The sequence below is a fragment of the Apteryx mantelli genome, chromosome Z (genome assembly GCF_036417845.1).
Source record: "Apteryx mantelli isolate bAptMan1 chromosome Z, bAptMan1.hap1, whole genome shotgun sequence".
NCBI lineage: Eukaryota > Metazoa > Chordata > Aves > Apterygiformes > Apterygidae > Apteryx > Apteryx mantelli.
Window position 1 is genome coordinate 67,701,185 of NC_090020.1, and position 17,333 is coordinate 67,718,517.

Consider the following 17,333-nt stretch of genomic DNA (forward strand, 5'->3'; position numbering starts at 1 on the left):
AGCCACTCTCCATCATCTTTGAAAGGTCATGGAGAAGAGGAGAGGTGCCCGAGGACTGGAAGAAAGCCAATGTCACCCCAGTCTTCAAAAAGGGCAAGAAGGAGGACCGAGGGAACTACAGGCCAGTCAGCCTCACCTGCATCCCTGGAAAGGTGATGGAGCAGCTCGTCCTGGAGGCCATCTCCAAGCATGTGGAGGAAAAGAAGGTGATCAGGAGTAGTCAGCATGGCTTCACCAAGGGGAAATCATGCTTAACCAATCTGATAGCCTTCTATGATGGAATGACTGGCTGGGTAGATGAGGGGAGAGCAGTGGATGTTGTCTACCTTGACTTCAGCAAGGCTTTTGGCACTGTCTCCCATAGAATCCTCATAGACAAGCTCAGGAAGTGTGGGCTAGATGAGTGGACAGTGAGGTGGATTGAGAACTGGCTGAATGGCAGAGCTCAGAGGGTTGTGATCAGCGGCACAAAGTCTAGTTGGTGGCCTGTAGCTAGCAGTGTCCCACGGGGTCAGTACTAGGTCCAGTCTTGTTCAACTTCTTCATCAATGACCTGGATGAAGGCACAGAGTGCACCCTCAGCAAGTTTGCTGATGATACCAAACCGGGAGGAGTGGCAGATACACCAGAGGGCTGTGCTGCCATTCAGAGAGACCTGGACAGGCTGGAGAGGTGGGCGAAGAGGAACCTCATGAAGTTCAACAAAGGCAAGTGCAGGGTCCTGCACCTGGGGAGGAATAACCCCAGGCACCAGTACAGGTTGGGGGTTGACCTGCTGGAAAGCAGCTCTGAGGAGAAGGACCTGGGAGTGCTGGTGGACACCAAGTTAAGCATGAGGCAGCAATGTGCCCTTGTGGCCAAGAAGGCCAATGGTATCATGGGGTGCATCAGGAATAGTGTTGCCAGCAGGTTGAGGGAGGTGATCCTGCCCCTCTACTCAGCCCTGGTGAGGCCCCATCTGGAGTACTGCGTCCAGTTCTGGGCTCCCCAGTACAGGAGGGATGTGGCACTACTGGAGCAAGTCCAGCGAAGGGCTACAAAGATGATTAGGGGACTGGAGCATCTCTCTTATGAGAAAGGCTGAGAGAGCTGGGCCTGTTTAGCCTGGAGAAGAGAAGGCTGAGAGGAGATCTTATCAATGTGTACAAGTATCTGAAGGGAGGGTGTCAAGAGGATGGGACCAGACTCTTTTCAGTGGTGCCCAGTGACAGGACGCGAGGCAACGGGCACAAACTGAAACACAGGCAGTTCCATCTGAACACAAGGAAAAACTTTTTCACTGTGAGGGTGACAGAGCACTGGAACAGGTTGCCCCGAGAGGTTGTGGAGTCTCCTTCTCTGGAGATATTCAAAACCCACCTGGACATGATCCTGTGCAACATGCTCTAGGTGACCCTGCTTGAGCAGGGGGGTTGGACTAGATGATCTCCAGAGGTCCCTTCCAACCTCAACCATTCTGTGAAATATCATGCCACGTGAGCTATTCAAAATGAATAGTTTTAATGCAAGCATATATATGGGAATCTGGAGCATTTCTCCTTAGCTTGTCTTTTGGTTTGTGGGACAGGATTGGAGAGTAGAACTAAACTTTAACTTCAGGAATGAAAATATTTCCTTGGCATGTAATTTGGAGTTGTGCCTTCCTGGGAGGACACAAATATCCTTTACTCCCCTGCATTTACAGTTACTTAATATCTCTCCTAGTCCCCTTGAGTGAGTAGTGTTTAAAATAGATATTTAAATAGTCAGTATTATATATCATTGTTATCACTCATTGCATGGAGTTCACTGCTGCTTTATATCTGTCAAAAAGTCATTGTCTAGCTAGAAAAGTTTACTAAGGCCTGGGTTTTCAGCCTACTTCTAGGCAAGATTTCTAGTTTTTTCTAGTTTCTCCCTTGTTAGCATGTGAAATGACTGAACCCTAGGAAAAACCCACTTGCAGGACTGTCAGGCCAGGAAGCTGTGGTGGAGAATGTATTTGAGATTATCTGGCAGAGCTAGACAGCTCAGTTCGGGTGTAGACTGAGCTGTTATCTGTGCTGGGACATTTTTGCCAACAACAGAGCTTTGTGTGGTGTTTGAGCAGCAGTAGTGTCTGGAAGCCTTGTGGCCTAATAACAGATGCTGGATTCCAGAAGAATATCCCCCCCCCCCCCCCCCCCCCTGCTGCTCCTTTTCTTTCATAGTTAACTAACTGACCAGTTCTCTGCATCAACAAAACCAGTTTTCATCTTGGCTTGGAGAATGCGAGGACAAGCGTAACTGAATACCTCTTCTAGCAATGGCCATTCTACAAAGCCAGCACTCCTTCCGGAGAGGGAGGTTCTGTAGTTATTCATCATTTTAGGCCTGTGTGTGGTGTGGTGTGTGTGTGTGGTGTTTTGTTTTTTTTGTTGTTGTTTGGTTTTTTTTGTTTTTGTTTTTACTTTTATGTGAAAGTTATAGTAAATTAAAATGTTGATGTGTGCTTTGTCTTCAGTAGCACAAATGACCCTTCTGCAACTGTTTAAATTGGCAGAAGTGAGCGCAGCTCTGAGGATCAAGTTGCTGTAATGGAACAGACCTTTGCTGTAGTTGGCCTAAGCACTTCACTAACTGTGCCTAGCCTGGAGTGAGCAACTGTGCTGCTGCTGCGCAAACCCAGCCAAGCTGCTGTGCTGTTCTGGGGACTGCAGCATGCTTGTGTAGCTTAGTCCTGGGGTGAAAGGGGGCGACAGATCTCTGTAATATGTAACTTGAGTTGCTCTGAAGCTGTCCCACAGTTCATTGGGAAAGAACATTTGTGTGCCCTAGGAAATGGGAAATTACAGAAAAAGAATTGGGGGACTATTGGTATGTCAGTGAGCTGGGCTGACAGCCTGCTCATTTTGCAGAGACAACATAGCTAAGCATAGGCTAAAGCATAAAGGAAAGCAGGGCCTTAGCTGTTTTCTAGTACTCGTGCTTTTAACTTTGCCAATCTAGCTTTGCTCTTGAAACTTCTTATTTTAATTGTTTATGTTGGAACTGGAGGATGAGTGAGACAGTACCCAAGTAAGAGCCTGTATTAGCACAGCACCTTAGGTATGTCCATTTGCATGGTAGTATATCTGTGCTTTCCCAAGTATTACTGGCTAGGGCTTTTTAAAAAAAAAAAAAAAAAGTCCATAATATATTCCTGCTTGCTTGAAAGTCGGACTACAGAGTCTTAAGCTAATGAAAAGAAATTTCTTACAGGAAACGATATTTTATTTGGCTGTAGCTTTGGGCAGTACCAAGCATGTTACTTGGAGCAGAGATGAAAAAATACAGGATAACTGGTCATGCTGTGAGGCTCAGGGATGAAGACTTGTGCTTCTCCTGCTTGCATACTCTCCTAGCATTCATTTAATATCAGTTTTTAGACCATTTAATAGTAAGCAAGCCAAGTAAAATTACTTCTTCACAGAGTGCCTGGAATTATGGCTGGGGGTCAGTAGCGATGAGGTTCTTGTGAACTGGCTCCCATAGGGCTGAGAAGAAAGCAATACTTTGCAATGCTCATGTTCTTCTATTGAAGATTTCTCTAACTTGATAGATGCAACAGAAAAGTTTTTCTTCAGCTAGAAAGAATGCATTTGGCTTTTTTCCTCGTCAGAAAATGGCTGGGTGTTAGCCTTTGCAGTGGAGTAAAAGTTACCGTTCATCCTACTTAATGGTAAGATCATATCAATAAACAATTCTTTCTGCAATGTACAGCCCTACTGAGGCTGGAGGATTAAAAACAAAACAGCTATTATTAATCCAGTGGGAAATGTCTGTACTGAATACAGTGTACTTCAATATTGATTTGAGATTGGCTACTAACCTAGTAAAAGACGGGTGTTTTCTCCATTGCATAGGAGACATCCCTTGCACAACCTCAGTTACCTTTTGACAGCAGCAAGCCCTTATCTTAAAGGGACCAGCTTAGTAAATATTCTGCCTTTTCTTCCTAGTCTGGCCAAACTTTTTAAATTTAATTCATCTGTTGAATGGATCAGTTCCTTGTTCCAGCTCACCATATGGCTGTTCAAACATCAGAGTTGGCACAGGGGAGGCAGCAGGAATTCATGGTTAGAGGGTCAGAGGGGTAGTGTCCCCATCAACAGCAGCCCACATATCTCCATCTTTAAGTAACTGCAGACCTGTTTTTCCCATTCTAGTGAAGGAAAAGTTAATTCTGAAACATTGCTTTTTTTTTCTCTCCTTTTTCTGCCCTCTCAAAATAAAACTGAAGAGCAGATAATATTGCAGACATAAGACCATAAACATGATTTTAAGAAAATGAGATCTCATATTTAAAAGGCAAAATAAGCCTGGGAGATTGAGAACTTAACACTTAAACTGCATTTCTTGCAGTACCTCAACTCATGACTGAGTCATGAATTCAGCTACACTGCCATGGCGCGGTAATGCATAATAATAAAGCTTTCTGTTCTGATGTGAGTCCGTGTGGAAAATGGAGGATAGGCATTACTCGTATTAACTTAAAGCTTCACATCAAACAAAGGCTGCACACTGATTTCTAGTCTGCAGGCTATGTCTTGTTAGTTCATGCCTAGAGCTCTGTTTATTCATATATACAGTGCTAGAGGTATGAAACGAGCTGTTGTGTTCTACATTATGTAATACTGGCATAAACAAAGTTGTGTGTGTGACAATTATGCTATCTTTCAGCAAGTCTTGTGGCTGCTGGCCATTGTTTTGTTCTGAAAATTGCAATCTTTGTTCAGTTTCCTGAATTTCTTGAACTGTTTTGAATTCCAGCGTTTGTGCTAGCTGAAATACAAAGTGGCTTATGGGTTTTATGCAAAGGAATCTGTTTAAAGTCTCCTATACAGGCAAAAAGGGAGTAGCTGTTTTGCAAGCTGCCTTCAGGAAAGAAAAAACCCTGAAGGATGTGAAAGGGGCTTTTCTCTCCTCTGTTACCTTGTGCTAACAGGGCAGTGGTGTTTCAGTCTGTACTACTAGATTATTGATTGGGAATGAAACAGGGAGGTCTGTGGTTCAGCAGGTCCAGGGAGATGGCTGATCATCCCTGCTTCTAAACGCTTTCTGTTGCCTCAAGCATTGTGCAGGAGTCCCAGGGTGAATGTGGTGTTTCTGAGCTTTTCCATTCTCTTGGAGGATCTTGCTTGAAAAAAAGCTCAGATCCATGATGCTCACGTGCAAACTCCATATCTCATAATTCATAAGCTTGTAGTACTGCTGTTATTGGAGTCCCCTCTCCCCCCAAAGGCGATGCTTAGCTGCATCCAGCAACTCCTGGAGTTGAAGGGTGGATAGTCCCTCTGGCCGTCTGTGCATCTACTCAGCTTCCTAATGGAAGACTGTACAGTCTCGGGAGGAGGAGGAAGACTGTGTCTGGTAAGGATGTCCTTGGGATATCCACAGAGACAACTTTCATATCCTACAACTGTCTGGATTCTCAATCTTTATTCTCACCCCTAGGTCTCTTGGAGACTTTTGCTCTATGTTTTAACATATTAATCTAAGGCTGTGAGGGTTTTGTCAACGTTTGTTTTGTTTTGTTTTTTTGGGGGGGGTGTTCTGTCTGAAGGGCAATGCTGTGCTTTCCCTTTTTCCTTCCACCCCTTCCTCATTTAACAAAACAAAATCAAAACACACTACTGCCTAACCCTTCCCTCCACCCCAAATTCCCAAAGCCAACCACATACATGTGTATGCACACTTGAGGTGGCTTATGCCTTACTATTTCTGAGCTGCTTGGTTTAGGAAAAATCCTTACAGTGGATTTCTGCAGCACTGATTGCTGTTTGTGCCTCTTGACTTTTTGGGTCAACTGACTTGCATTTAAGTATAAGCTTTTCTAGCTGTAACCAATAATGGATCCAGATACTAATTATAACTGTAGTAGAATCTTGCTCTTTTGAAAAGAGCACACCAGAAAGCACACAGGGCTTTTTTCTTATGCTCAGGTAGATATCGTGAAACTAAAAATTAGACCAAGGTAAATGCCAAGCCTATCTATGTGCTCTCTCTCAAAGTTTCTATGACTACTATCTTCCCTCAAAGTAGGGCTTATCTCTCTCATAGAAGTGATCTCTTGCACCTTTCTCTGGACTCAGACCTCTTGTACTGAGACAAATTCCAGAAGTGCTGTTTGATGTCCCCATGCCACTTGGGAGCTTTTCCTCTAGGAAAACTATATTCTCTCTCTGGCTTGCTATTAGCTTCATGATGCTGTGAACATAGTAGGATTGATGAGAAAAAATTGGAGGGAGAAATGCGTACATCTCCCAGGGAAAATTGTTCTCCTATTTATTAGGACAGAATAGGAAATCTGTAGGAAGTGCAATTATCAAGGACTTGAGATATAAGGTAACATAAAATCCTGTTAAAACAAATTTTTAACAGTGGCAGAGCAAATCAATAGGTATTAAAGGTAAAACTTCCTATAAAATAAAAAATTCCCTGTGGATTTCTATTCTTGAAACATCTTAGAGGGCTGGAAGTGCAGGAGGACTCCCTATACCCTAATAGGCAAAATCTTTTACACTAAGGGCTTTTAAAGCAATAGAGCTTTGGGGAAAAAAGCTGAGAAGGTTTTGAATGAAAAATGATCTAGAAGTTTTCAGTATTAAAACTAAATTTTAAAAATATGACCTGGGTTAGTAGAATAGTTTCTGGTAGATTTAATAGAAGTTTGTGCCCTTCAGGTAGGGATGTGAGACGTCAGCTGCTAGAAACTCTCGTGAAGCCACATGATTACACCCCAAAAGTCTGTCTAGGAAATAGAAGACACTGTACTTCTAAGTAGGCAGGCATGTGCATATGTTTATTAGTACTGCTTTGGTGGAAGGGCAAATACTTGAAATTTATACTAGAAGCTTTTAAGAGTAGCAAATAATTCTGCAATTGCAGAGACCCTTCCATTCATGTCTGTGGCTTCTTGCTAGAAGCCACAAAGTGGCTGAGAGTTTCTCTCCATTCCTATGTGTATTTTTAGAAATGAACTACTAGACCATAGATTAAGAAGAAACTTGTGCTCATGATGTGTGTGGTGTAGAGAACATACTTTCATTATAAAGTAAGCATTAGCTGGTGAAAAAGTGCTGGAAATTATTTTATCCTATTAGCAGAAAGTTTCTATGAAATCTGTTTGTGCACTTTAAAACAAACATTTAAAAACAGGAGGATGGATGAAGAGTGAAGAGAAATAGATTGTATTTGAAGGAGATTTCTGAAATATCAGAGGTTCTCAGAAACAGGATGTCAGGGAAGATTGTATGGTCAAATAACTGTCTTTGATAGGAGCATGTTACTACCAGAACAGCTCTGGACACTTGTACTGTATTCCAGGAAACTTGATAGCCTCACAAATATTTCTCAGCAACAAGTGAAATGCTGAATCCTCTTGAACAGGCATTGCAGTAGTATTATCCGATGAATTCTTGTAAAGGTTCTGCTGCTTCAGTAGATTAAAAGTTTTAGTTGGAAAGCTTATTCCTTTCTAGTGGAGAGATGGGGGGGGGGGGAAGGTAGGGGTTCGGTTCTGTTTCCCTTGGTGATGCCTGCTCTGTAAGTGACTTCAAAGAGGAGCAAAATCAGGCTCGAAAACCAGAGGCATGCTTCATATAGAGGGAGGGGTTCTCTACATGGTCTGAAATCGTTACCCTGTATTAGTCAGTAGGGTTAAAATAGTAATGTGTTTAATATGTGTCCTGGTGTTAAGCTACATTATGCATATAATATTACATAAAGGACTCCTTTGGTCATACTTCTGGTATCAAGCTTGCCTTATATTTAATGGAGCTATAAGGCAAGAGCTGCTTCCTTTAGTCTCTGCAGTATTACTGGCCTGTTTCAGCCCCGAGCTGTTGCTGTTGTCTTTCTATGAGTGAGTCACAGTGGCAGGAAGAGTCTTTGGGGTGGGGGAGCAATAGGCCTGAGCCTATTAAAAGTAATGTCAGTTTGAAGCTACATGCTTAAAAATAACATGGAATTTGCCATTGCAGTAGCTGGCTTATGAGAAATGACTCTCAATCTAACAAGCAATATCAGAAAACACAATTGTAACTGGAAGAACAGCTGCTACTTCTCTGAAATTAAATACAACAGTGATCAGTCACACTGACACTTCCATGGTATGATTTCTCACCCTTCTGTAGACTTACTTTTGGAACAGTATAAATCCGTCTGCAGGTAGAGGGTGCAAGAAAGGCTTCAGGAGTTTCCTACAGAGTTGTTGTTGATGCTGTACAAGTTTGCAAGAAACATCTAGGATTGATTAAAGCCTGCCGCTAACTGCAAGCCTTTTACAGGTCATCAAGCAGCTCCAAATCTTAGCTATGACTACAGAGATTACTCTCATAATGCAGGAATTAAATCTTCATATAGATATTACATCAGAGTTTCTTGTCTGCAGTTTTGTCAGGCAGAAAAATTCAGAAGTTTGCCCTGAATACATGCTGCTTCAGGAGATTCAAAAACTTTTTTTTTCTTGTTAACTAATCTTCTGTAGGCTCACATGTGGAATAAAAGTTCTTATGAATCAAATTTTTTCAAAACTTTTTTTGAAGCTTTCCCCATCTTCTCTCCCCTTCAGAAATAAACCCAGTTTCCCATCTCTCTGCTGTTACATAACCCTTTTTCTTAATATGACTGTAAAATGTCTTTGCCAACTACAAAAAATACTTACATGGAAAAAACTTACTACAGCAACATATTTGCAGCTGTCTTCAGCAGAATTTAGTGGGAATAGGGGAAAGAACAGCCAGTATCAGAGTTGGCTGATAACTTGTAGACCACCAGCATGTGTTCCAAGGACCCACTTCTGGTCCATGGCACATGCCAGCAGCCTTCTGGTCTACTGTTTGTAAAGCCAGAGGTAATATCAGTGCAAGAGCATTAAAACACCTTTTCCCAAACAGAAGTCAAAAGAACTGTATGATAGATAATTTTTAAGGTGGCTAGACAGTACTTTTTCCCTTTTTCCCCATGGTGAGTGAAATTAAGGCTCCCAGATATACACAGAGTGCCCACTACTTACAGGAAAAGCTTATCTTCCAGTTCAGGCTTAGTTGTAGCTTCTTTGGAGTCTGATTTCAACTTGACCTTGCTATTAAAAGGAACCAGTTATGGATAGGGTTGATCTTTTTGACACTCCATTTATAGCTGAAAAATTCTGCATGTCAAAATTATGATGCAAGTTACTCTGAGAAACCAACTAAACATTCCCCAGATGTTTTACTGTGGAAAGTAGCACCTTTGCATGTACAGTGCATGCTCTATGCATGTGTTGACATTGTAAATGTAATGCTGCTTCAAGGTAGCCATGGCTTTTGAAGTTGGCAACGGAGGGATTTACCAGAAGCTCAGTATGTTTGTCTTAGTGCCTGAAGCCTGTGTTTTAGTTAGCTGTTATGATACTGCAAGACTGTCAGTTAGTTAAGGTCTTGTACTAGAGTTGAAGTTCCGAGATGGTACTGAAAAGATATACTTGAAATGTTAAGTATAATTTACAACTGTATTGTTGGTAAACATAGTAACTATGTTGCCTTTTTTGATGACAGAATTAAGTTTCAGAATATGTATGCCAGATAGACTGTGAAAAGCTCTTCTCATGGCTGAAATATGAGGTCCCTGTCCTAGACAGAATAAAGCAGCAGACAAAGCGTCTTAAATAGATTACATGGGAAGGTAATAAAATTTTGTGGTGTCATGGAATAAGTTTATGAATCAACATAAGCAAAAGCATAGATATACATGGAATACAGCTATAGCATGGCTGAGGAGAGAGAAAAGAATGGTTAAAAATTACCAGAGTAGTAAAATGAAATCATTGCCTAATTCAAGTTATATTAATATGCAGCTGGAAAGGACAAGAATAGACTGTTATGTTAAAACTGAAACACAGCAACGACAACTGAGGAGCATGACTCTAGAGCTTATCGGTAATTGTATGTTGTGACACTTTTCAACTACAGCTGAAATACTGTGCTAGAAGTTGATAATACTAAGGGTGGCTGAAATGGAGTATTAGGCTAAAAACATCAGCTCTATGTATGGTATATGTGAACTTTTACTATACTCAAGCTGCTAATGTGCTTCCAGCTTTTAGAGCAAGATAGGTATCCATATTGGGAAGACCCCATTTAAATGGTTGCCAGCTATTCTTTGTATCTGAAAGAGATACTTAGCTGTAATCAATGCAGAGGTAAGATAATGGTTTGATCTCTTCAAGTCATAAATGGTTTTGTTTATTATCATTCCTTTATCTTACAAATAGTCCTTTGTCAAGGTACAAATATAGTATGTTTTTTCTATACTGGATCAATATGATAGTGTTAAGTAGTCTTATAAAACTTAAAGACTAATAGGTGACTATCAAAGTCTGCCATAGCATATTTAACTGTTTAGCTGTTTAATACTTTGAATTTGCAAGAACATAGCACTTAAAACATTTGTGGACATAATCACATCTCTGAATATGAATTTCAACTCTATTTGAACAGACCTGAGACAATTTTACATAACTACTTCTGTATTTACTGCATTTCATAACCATTTTTCTTTTCTTCTTAGCTTTACCTTCAGGCCAGAATGAAAGGAGACTGGGCAAGACTTGTACGTCCTACTCTACAATTTGGTCTTGTTGCTACATCTGTCTATGTGGGTCTTTCACGTGTTTCTGATTACAAACATCACTGGAGTGATGTTTTGACAGGACTCACTCAGGGAGCAGTGGTAGCTGTGCTCATTGTAAGTAATTCATTAAGGGCGTTTCAAAATGTTGCTTTTATAAGCAGTAACTTAGACTTAAAGGCTCTGTTCAGAGGAAAGCATTACTGTTGTCTTAAAGCTTTGAAAATTCTGGCAGGGGGAACAAAACTCCTTGAACTGGGTATAGCAGTAGTACTGTGGATACTGTAGCAGGACTCCTGGCCAATAATGAGATAGGTGCTATCAGACAATATGAAATCATTCCTGTGCAAGAGTCGAATTCAGGTAACTGAGATGGAAACAGCCAACTACAAAAAAGCCCCTGGGTGGGTAGCCTCTATATACCAACAACTTTGTTTCTGGACGAATTCTAAATCTCAAGTATAACAGCAGAGGAGAGCTGTGTGTGAAGAAAGCAAGGCACAATAAGCTCTCAAAAGAAGCTAAGGATAAGGACAGCATGGAAGTGTCTGCTGCCAGCTTCTGTAGTCTTAATTGTTGAATTTCTTTTCTCTCTCTGATGGAAAACTAAAACCCTTCACCATTCTTTGTGTAAATTCTTGTTTGGGTGTTAAAGAGTGTTCACAATAATCAGCATGTGACTCTTAGTGGTACTGATGAGGCTATCCTAACAGGAAGCCAACTAAACTTGGAGCTGCATGCCTGGCTGACTTAGTGGCAGCCAAGTGCTTGTGCAAGCTGTCACCAGAGTACCATGGTTGACTTATTCAAGGGAAGTGACAGATCAAGGAAGAAGGACTTCTGGTTCAGAGACATGAACTAATTGAGGTACTGATGCTGAAGACCTCTCCTTGTTTTGCTACAATCTCAATTCCTATCAGGAAGAATGCAGGAAATGAGAAAGGGCAGGGATTAAAGAAACAAGGACATCTTCATTAAGAGAAGTGTAGTGAAGGGTGCTGGCAATTCAAAGGATTTCTACAAGAGATGTTTGGTAGTGCAAGAATGAGGGGAAGGTGGCATTGCAATGAAATGAAAACAACACTTGTCTGAGGTTTGGAGTCTTACATACCTATAGATACAGAGAGGCGAGGAAAGCATACTGGGAAACAACTGGGAAATGGAGCACTGAGTTGAGTGAATTCTACATTTAAGTGGAAGCTGAAACTGATCTAATGCAACTGAAGGAACATGCAGGTTAATCAGCTCTCAGTATAGCCTATGGCTTCTTTGGTCTCCTTAAACACTTTCCTGTAATTCCAAGACCTGAAGTGGGAGGGGAAGAGTTGACATAAGGACACATCACCATGAAAGAAGGGCTTATTTATTGTGCTTCATGCTCTACTGTGCCCAGCATTTCTACTAATATGATTCAATGAAGTAGACAGGATGGCAAGAGCTGCAGAAGCAGAGCAAGGCACCTTAGTCAGAAGATGAAGGAAGTGAGGTGGTATGTTCAAAGCAATGCAGGAAAGGGTAGGTAGAGTTGGGCTGGCAGCTGCAAGGGTCAGCTGTGAGCACATGCTATCAGCCCACAGTGCTGCTGTGGCACTTACTGAGAAGAGGAATCCAAGCTTAGCTTAACTAACTGTAAAAGAAAGGCAAGCAAGAGTGATGCTTGTGAGAGTAATGGTGACTGACCACTGAACACTCTTGCTCAGCTAAATGAATAGCTCTGCCTGCTATTCTGTCCTGTTCTATGCAAATTCTGGAATAAATTTAACTATATATTCCAGGTGCATCTTGCTCTTTAACTTAAAGCCCTTCAAACACTGACTACTGTAATACCTGACACTGACAAGGCAGTTGGAAGCAGTAACACACAACCCTTGAATTCAGCTTAAACCATTAATGGCTAAGTGGTCACCTGGGATACCAGGGAGCTGGAGAAAAAGCCCTTTTGTAAGGGACAGAGGCTGAAGTTTGATATGAGACTTCTTAGCTGTTTTGAAACAAAGTAATGTTCTAATCTGTTTAGATTTTGCTATATTAGTTTTGAGCATGGGATTTATCCTTCTGTTACTACAAAAGCATTTGCTAGTTGTTTCTAGATTTACAACTGCAGAAGCTTAACACTAATTTGTTCACTTAGGTTGTGTATGTGTCTGATTTCTTCAAAGTGAGAGGATGTACATTTCAACCAAAAGAAGATTCCCATACAACCCTACATGAGACACCAACAAATGGAAATCACTTCGGTAGCAATCATCAACCATGAAGAAAGGTCCAACTCAACTCTTTGCTCTCTGAAAGGAAAACAATTCCAAAAGTGTCTATGTAATATAAATAAATGTCTTTAAGGGACTGCTGCTGCTCTTGGGATGCTCACTTTACCTGTATATAGTAACATTTACCACCATTATGTATATCTAAACTTTAAATTTCTGTTGGTTCAAGCTCTTGCTTAAAACAAAAAAAGGCTATTCAAACTGTAAATTTTTATTAAAAATGTGGTAACACTTATATTACATACTGCTGTTTGTACATGCCGTGTTGAAATGATTGTGGTTTAAATACACACAATTTAAAAACTAAATGTCTTGACTTGAGATGGAAGTAAGGTGCAGAGCTGATGCCAACTGAACTCTAAAATTGTTCCACCAGGGAGTGGGGATTCTTCCAGTACAGTTTTTGGAAGACACCTTCAGTTACAGGTAAAGGCTTGCAGCAAACACAATATCTCTCTTGATCTTTGTAATCCCTACCGAGAAGGAAAAAGATATTAGTGTCCAGCAATGACACCTAGAACAATCACTTCCATATGCTAAAAGCACAGTTACAGGCAACTACTGTTTTTGTAATAGAGAAAGTGTTACAGCAGTTGAACAGAAGTCATTCTACATCTGTTTTCAGTCACAAACACAGTACATATGTCAGTATGCAGCAAAACAGCACTACCTGTTTAAGTCAAACTTACCTAACATGGGTGTTACTTACAGAGAGAACAATGATATGCTCTTCCATTAAGTTATTAGAAATGAAAAACTTTGTCTTTCTTAACAATGTGTTTTTTGTATTCAATAATACCTACCCTCTGCAAACTTATTTTCCAACTCTGTATTTCCAATGGCTTTTGCAGCTTGGCACATCTGTCGAAGCAGTTCTTCTAGCCGTCTCATGCAACGAATTATGCTACCTGTAGAAAGAGAGTGAGGGATCGCATTGTATACTCTGCTGCATCAGGTCACCCTACTCTTCAGCTACGTAGGCCTGGTTTGGACCAAGGCACCATTTCCTTCACCATTCTGTCCAATGCTTTTCAGAATTTTTCTAGAAGCTGAGTGTAAGAACAGCCATATGCCTTAAGTTCAGTCTAGATCAGTATTCTGTTTAACAATACTGTTTTCCATCAGCCATTTTCTTGAAGCTATCTATCTCCATGTGCTTGTCCTGTTCTTATTCTTTGCTAATATTTTTCACAGCCTCTAACTATCCTCTCCTCAGAGGAAGGCCTGAGCCTAGTATGTCTGTTTTATAATTCCTGGTGGATTTCTTTCAAGTGCTTGTCCAGACTTCCCTCAAATGCCTGTAAGATTCAGATTTGCAAGTCTGCTGCTTTAAGAACCACCCTATGTTGGCCATCTGGACTTAGTTCCTAAGGGCTTTTTTTGATAGCCCTTAGTTCATTTGTTGGAAGAGGCAGTAAACAGTCTACCTTATATACCTGCTCTGTGCCACTCAAGTCTGCAGACTACTGTACCTGCTCAAGTCCAGCCCCTTGTCCAAGCTGAAGAGAAATTCCATGAGTAATTCTGTACCTGTCATCATTGTTGCCTTTCTCCATGCATTTTCTAGTTACAGTACTTTTTGTTTTGAGATAAAGGCACCAGAATTGCACCTCGTATTCCAGGTAGATAAACTATAGCTTTCATTATCTATTGCTCTGCTACTTGAAAAAAAAACTTCAAACAGCTATAGTTTTAACTGTATGGGAAATAAGTTACAGCTTTTGCTACCCTTCTGATACACGAAGGCTTGATGTTCTGCTTACCTTTTCAAAGTTCAGTTTACAAAACTTTGGTTTTTTTGTAAAACTAGGTCTAAGAGTAAATCCTAAAAGAAAGTAAAAAGTACTTAATCGTCTAAACTGAAATTTCACTTCTCCATTCTGATCTTTTGGGCTCTTATACAATTTAACTGACTGCTTACTGAAGTACATTCAAGTTCACTCTTGAAATATCTCCTACACTGTAATGCAATTCTCACCTTCGGTTCTATTACAGTTAAAAACATCTGCTTGAAAAATAATTTTTACCCAGTGATCATCTTTTCCAACTTGCTTTTCAGAGCAGCCCAACTCATGTAGCAAGCAGCACACAATGAGCTAATGCTTAAGTCTTTATACGGGGATGCAATCAGGATGCTGCTTGGTCATTTTGTCCAGCATCATTGCACAGCTAGAGTCAGATTAGTTAATGTGAAATAACTGTCCAAATACTAAAATACACATCCAGAGTTTTAAAATATAGGCTGAGTTCCTGCTCTGGACACAGCATAGTATCTGCAGAAATACTGGCTATACAAAGACCATTCTACAGAGCTGATGTGACTGTTAGGATGTTCCTAGCCCATAAGAAAAGACTTCTAAAAAACAATATTCATATGGTACCACTGTGTTATGTCAGATTCTACAGTAAGAATAATTTGTGTGAGGAAAACTGTCTGTAAAAAGTATTGCAAAGGCATGAGGTGAAAAACCCTGTGGAGTTTATTCGACACAAAACACAAATCCCAAACAAGTGACCCAGGGGCAGCTCCCCTGAGCACAGCCACGCTGGCCCTAGCAGGCCCCAGCTTGGCTGGTGAAGATGCTGCTCGGCTCCGTTTACCAGGCCCACCCTGACACGCATTCCCGTGGGAATTCCAGTGGAAACAGCTACACTGCTTACAGACAGCAGAACTGGGGGTGCTGCAGACATACTTTGTTATACATGAAAAAAACTGTAGGTTTGGAAATAACTGACTATTATCATCTATACTTTCTTCCACAAAGCAAAACAGTCGGGAATTGATTAATAGGGTACTTAGCTCAGTTCTGCCATTCTGCCCTACTGCTTTAAAAAGCTGTTCTAATTTCACAAATTTCAACACAAATTTCAATTCAGTGAGAACTCACGTTCACTAGCCAAGCAACACTGCTCCTATCTGTGGCAAGGATGCTTTCTTTTGGAGCAAATACGCACTCAGGCTTATGCTAGAACATGAAAAGGAAACCCTGCACTTACCACAAACTTTTGCACTTTACTGCACCGTAAAGGGGTTTCAGACATTTCACTATCACCACTGAAAATACAACAGAGCTCCATCTATTTTTAAAGCTTCCTGTATCACTAGCAATGGTAGAGGCACACCATCAGACTCAGGGTGTCTGTCTAGAAAGTTCTAATGCCATTAGCCTGGAAAGCAGAACAAAACTGAACATCAGTCTCAGCCATGAAGAGCACAGCCTTTCAGAAAGCACTTCTAATCGGCTTGGGGGGTCATGAAAAGCTAGTTTCAAAAGAAGTCCGGTAGCTTCCAATGTGTCCTCTAAAGGTTGGACAGCTTTCTGCCTACTTAATAACATTTGTGCACAACAGTGAAGTTGGGACTTCCTATAAAAGCAGCAAGTCATTACTGCTAATTCTGCATTGCCCACAGGGCAAAATATACCTCCTTTTAGGGCTTTCATAATCCACCACATGGGAACAAACACATCATAAATTAACACAGGAAGCATTAATACCTCAAATGAAAGTTTGTACTGAACATCAAAATAAGGACACAATACGTAGGGTTTTTTTAATTCTGTTTTTTGAATCTATTTAAAATCTTTAGGGCTCTGTCACACTGACATGGAATTTTGTAACACTACATTGCATTTAAGGTAACCAACACTGGACGGCTGCAGTGCTTTCCTTCCTTCTGGACAATGCACAGAAAATCAGCCTGTGGCAAAGTGAAGGGAAGAATCACACATCAACCCCTGCCACAAAAGCTGAATTTCTCAAATAGGCTCGTAAGATTTAATTTTGAGGGAGCTAGCACTGTTCAAACCAATAGAAGGCATGCCAAAAAGTCTAGGACAAAGCCGATTGACTAGTTTTAACCAAAATATGGTAAATGGAAAATGTTACTGTTTTGTGTATTGTGAACAATCAAGAGATGATAGAAAAAAAAAGAAGCCAGCTACTGCTTCCCATTTTGTGTCCCTTACTCAGGATGGATGGATAAAATTTCTTCTAACAGCATAAGTCACAGACGTTCATTTCACTAGGAGGAATCTGCTCAAGGCAAAATCAAAGACTCCTAGAATTCCTGGTGGTCACAGGAAACCTGGTTTAGCAAGTTCCTTGGTCTATGCACTGGATTTTCAAAATGCATGAATTCCTTTTAAGGGCTCACACCTGCAACTGTGTTCAAACATGGAAAAAGCATTTGAGAGAGGTAATACAAGGGTGACAGCAATAACTTCAGAAAGGATTTTTAAGCATCAGTCAGTACATGCAGACTTGTAAAACTGGTGCACCCATCTCAACATCCTCACAACTTTCAATGTATCTGGTGAAAGAACAAATCAGGTTTTTCATTCTAATCTGACCTTCAGGTGAATGTTTTGTCTTTTTAGGAAGTATTTGGGCTGTAACTCACACTACTTTTAAAATACTTAAAAGTCCTAAGTATCTGTCCTCAAGAGGCAGTTT

The 17,333-nt window shown here is 40.8% G+C and overlaps 2 protein-coding genes across 4 annotated transcripts in view; one reads left to right on the forward strand and one right to left on the reverse strand.

Moving 5' to 3' along the window:
- Nucleotides 1-13,113, forward strand: part of PLPP1 (phospholipid phosphatase 1) — a 73,794-nt gene extending 60,681 nt beyond the window's left edge. For both annotated transcript variants that reach the window (XM_067316194.1, XM_067316193.1), the window contains exons 5-6: nt 10,552-10,728; nt 12,743-13,113. In XM_067316194.1, the coding sequence (XP_067172295.1) occupies nt 10,552-10,728; nt 12,743-12,868 (303 nt within the window). In that variant the 3' untranslated portion in view covers nt 12,869-13,113. The remainder of the gene's footprint in view (nt 1-10,551; nt 10,729-12,742) is intronic.
- The window catches only part of MTREX (Mtr4 exosome RNA helicase), a 49,201-nt gene continuing 44,941 nt past the window's right edge, over nt 13,074-17,333 (reverse strand). The window contains exons 26-27 of one of the 2 annotated variants that reach the window (XM_067316192.1): nt 13,682-13,786; nt 13,074-13,351 (exon numbers count right to left, since the gene is read on the reverse strand). In XM_067316192.1, coding sequence (XP_067172293.1) covers nt 13,299-13,351; nt 13,682-13,786 — 158 coding nt within the window. In that variant the 3' untranslated portion in view covers nt 13,074-13,298. Of the gene's footprint in view, nt 13,352-13,681; nt 13,787-16,846; nt 17,043-17,333 lie in introns of those variants that run through there. The other variant, XR_010886971.1, reaches the window with a different exon arrangement.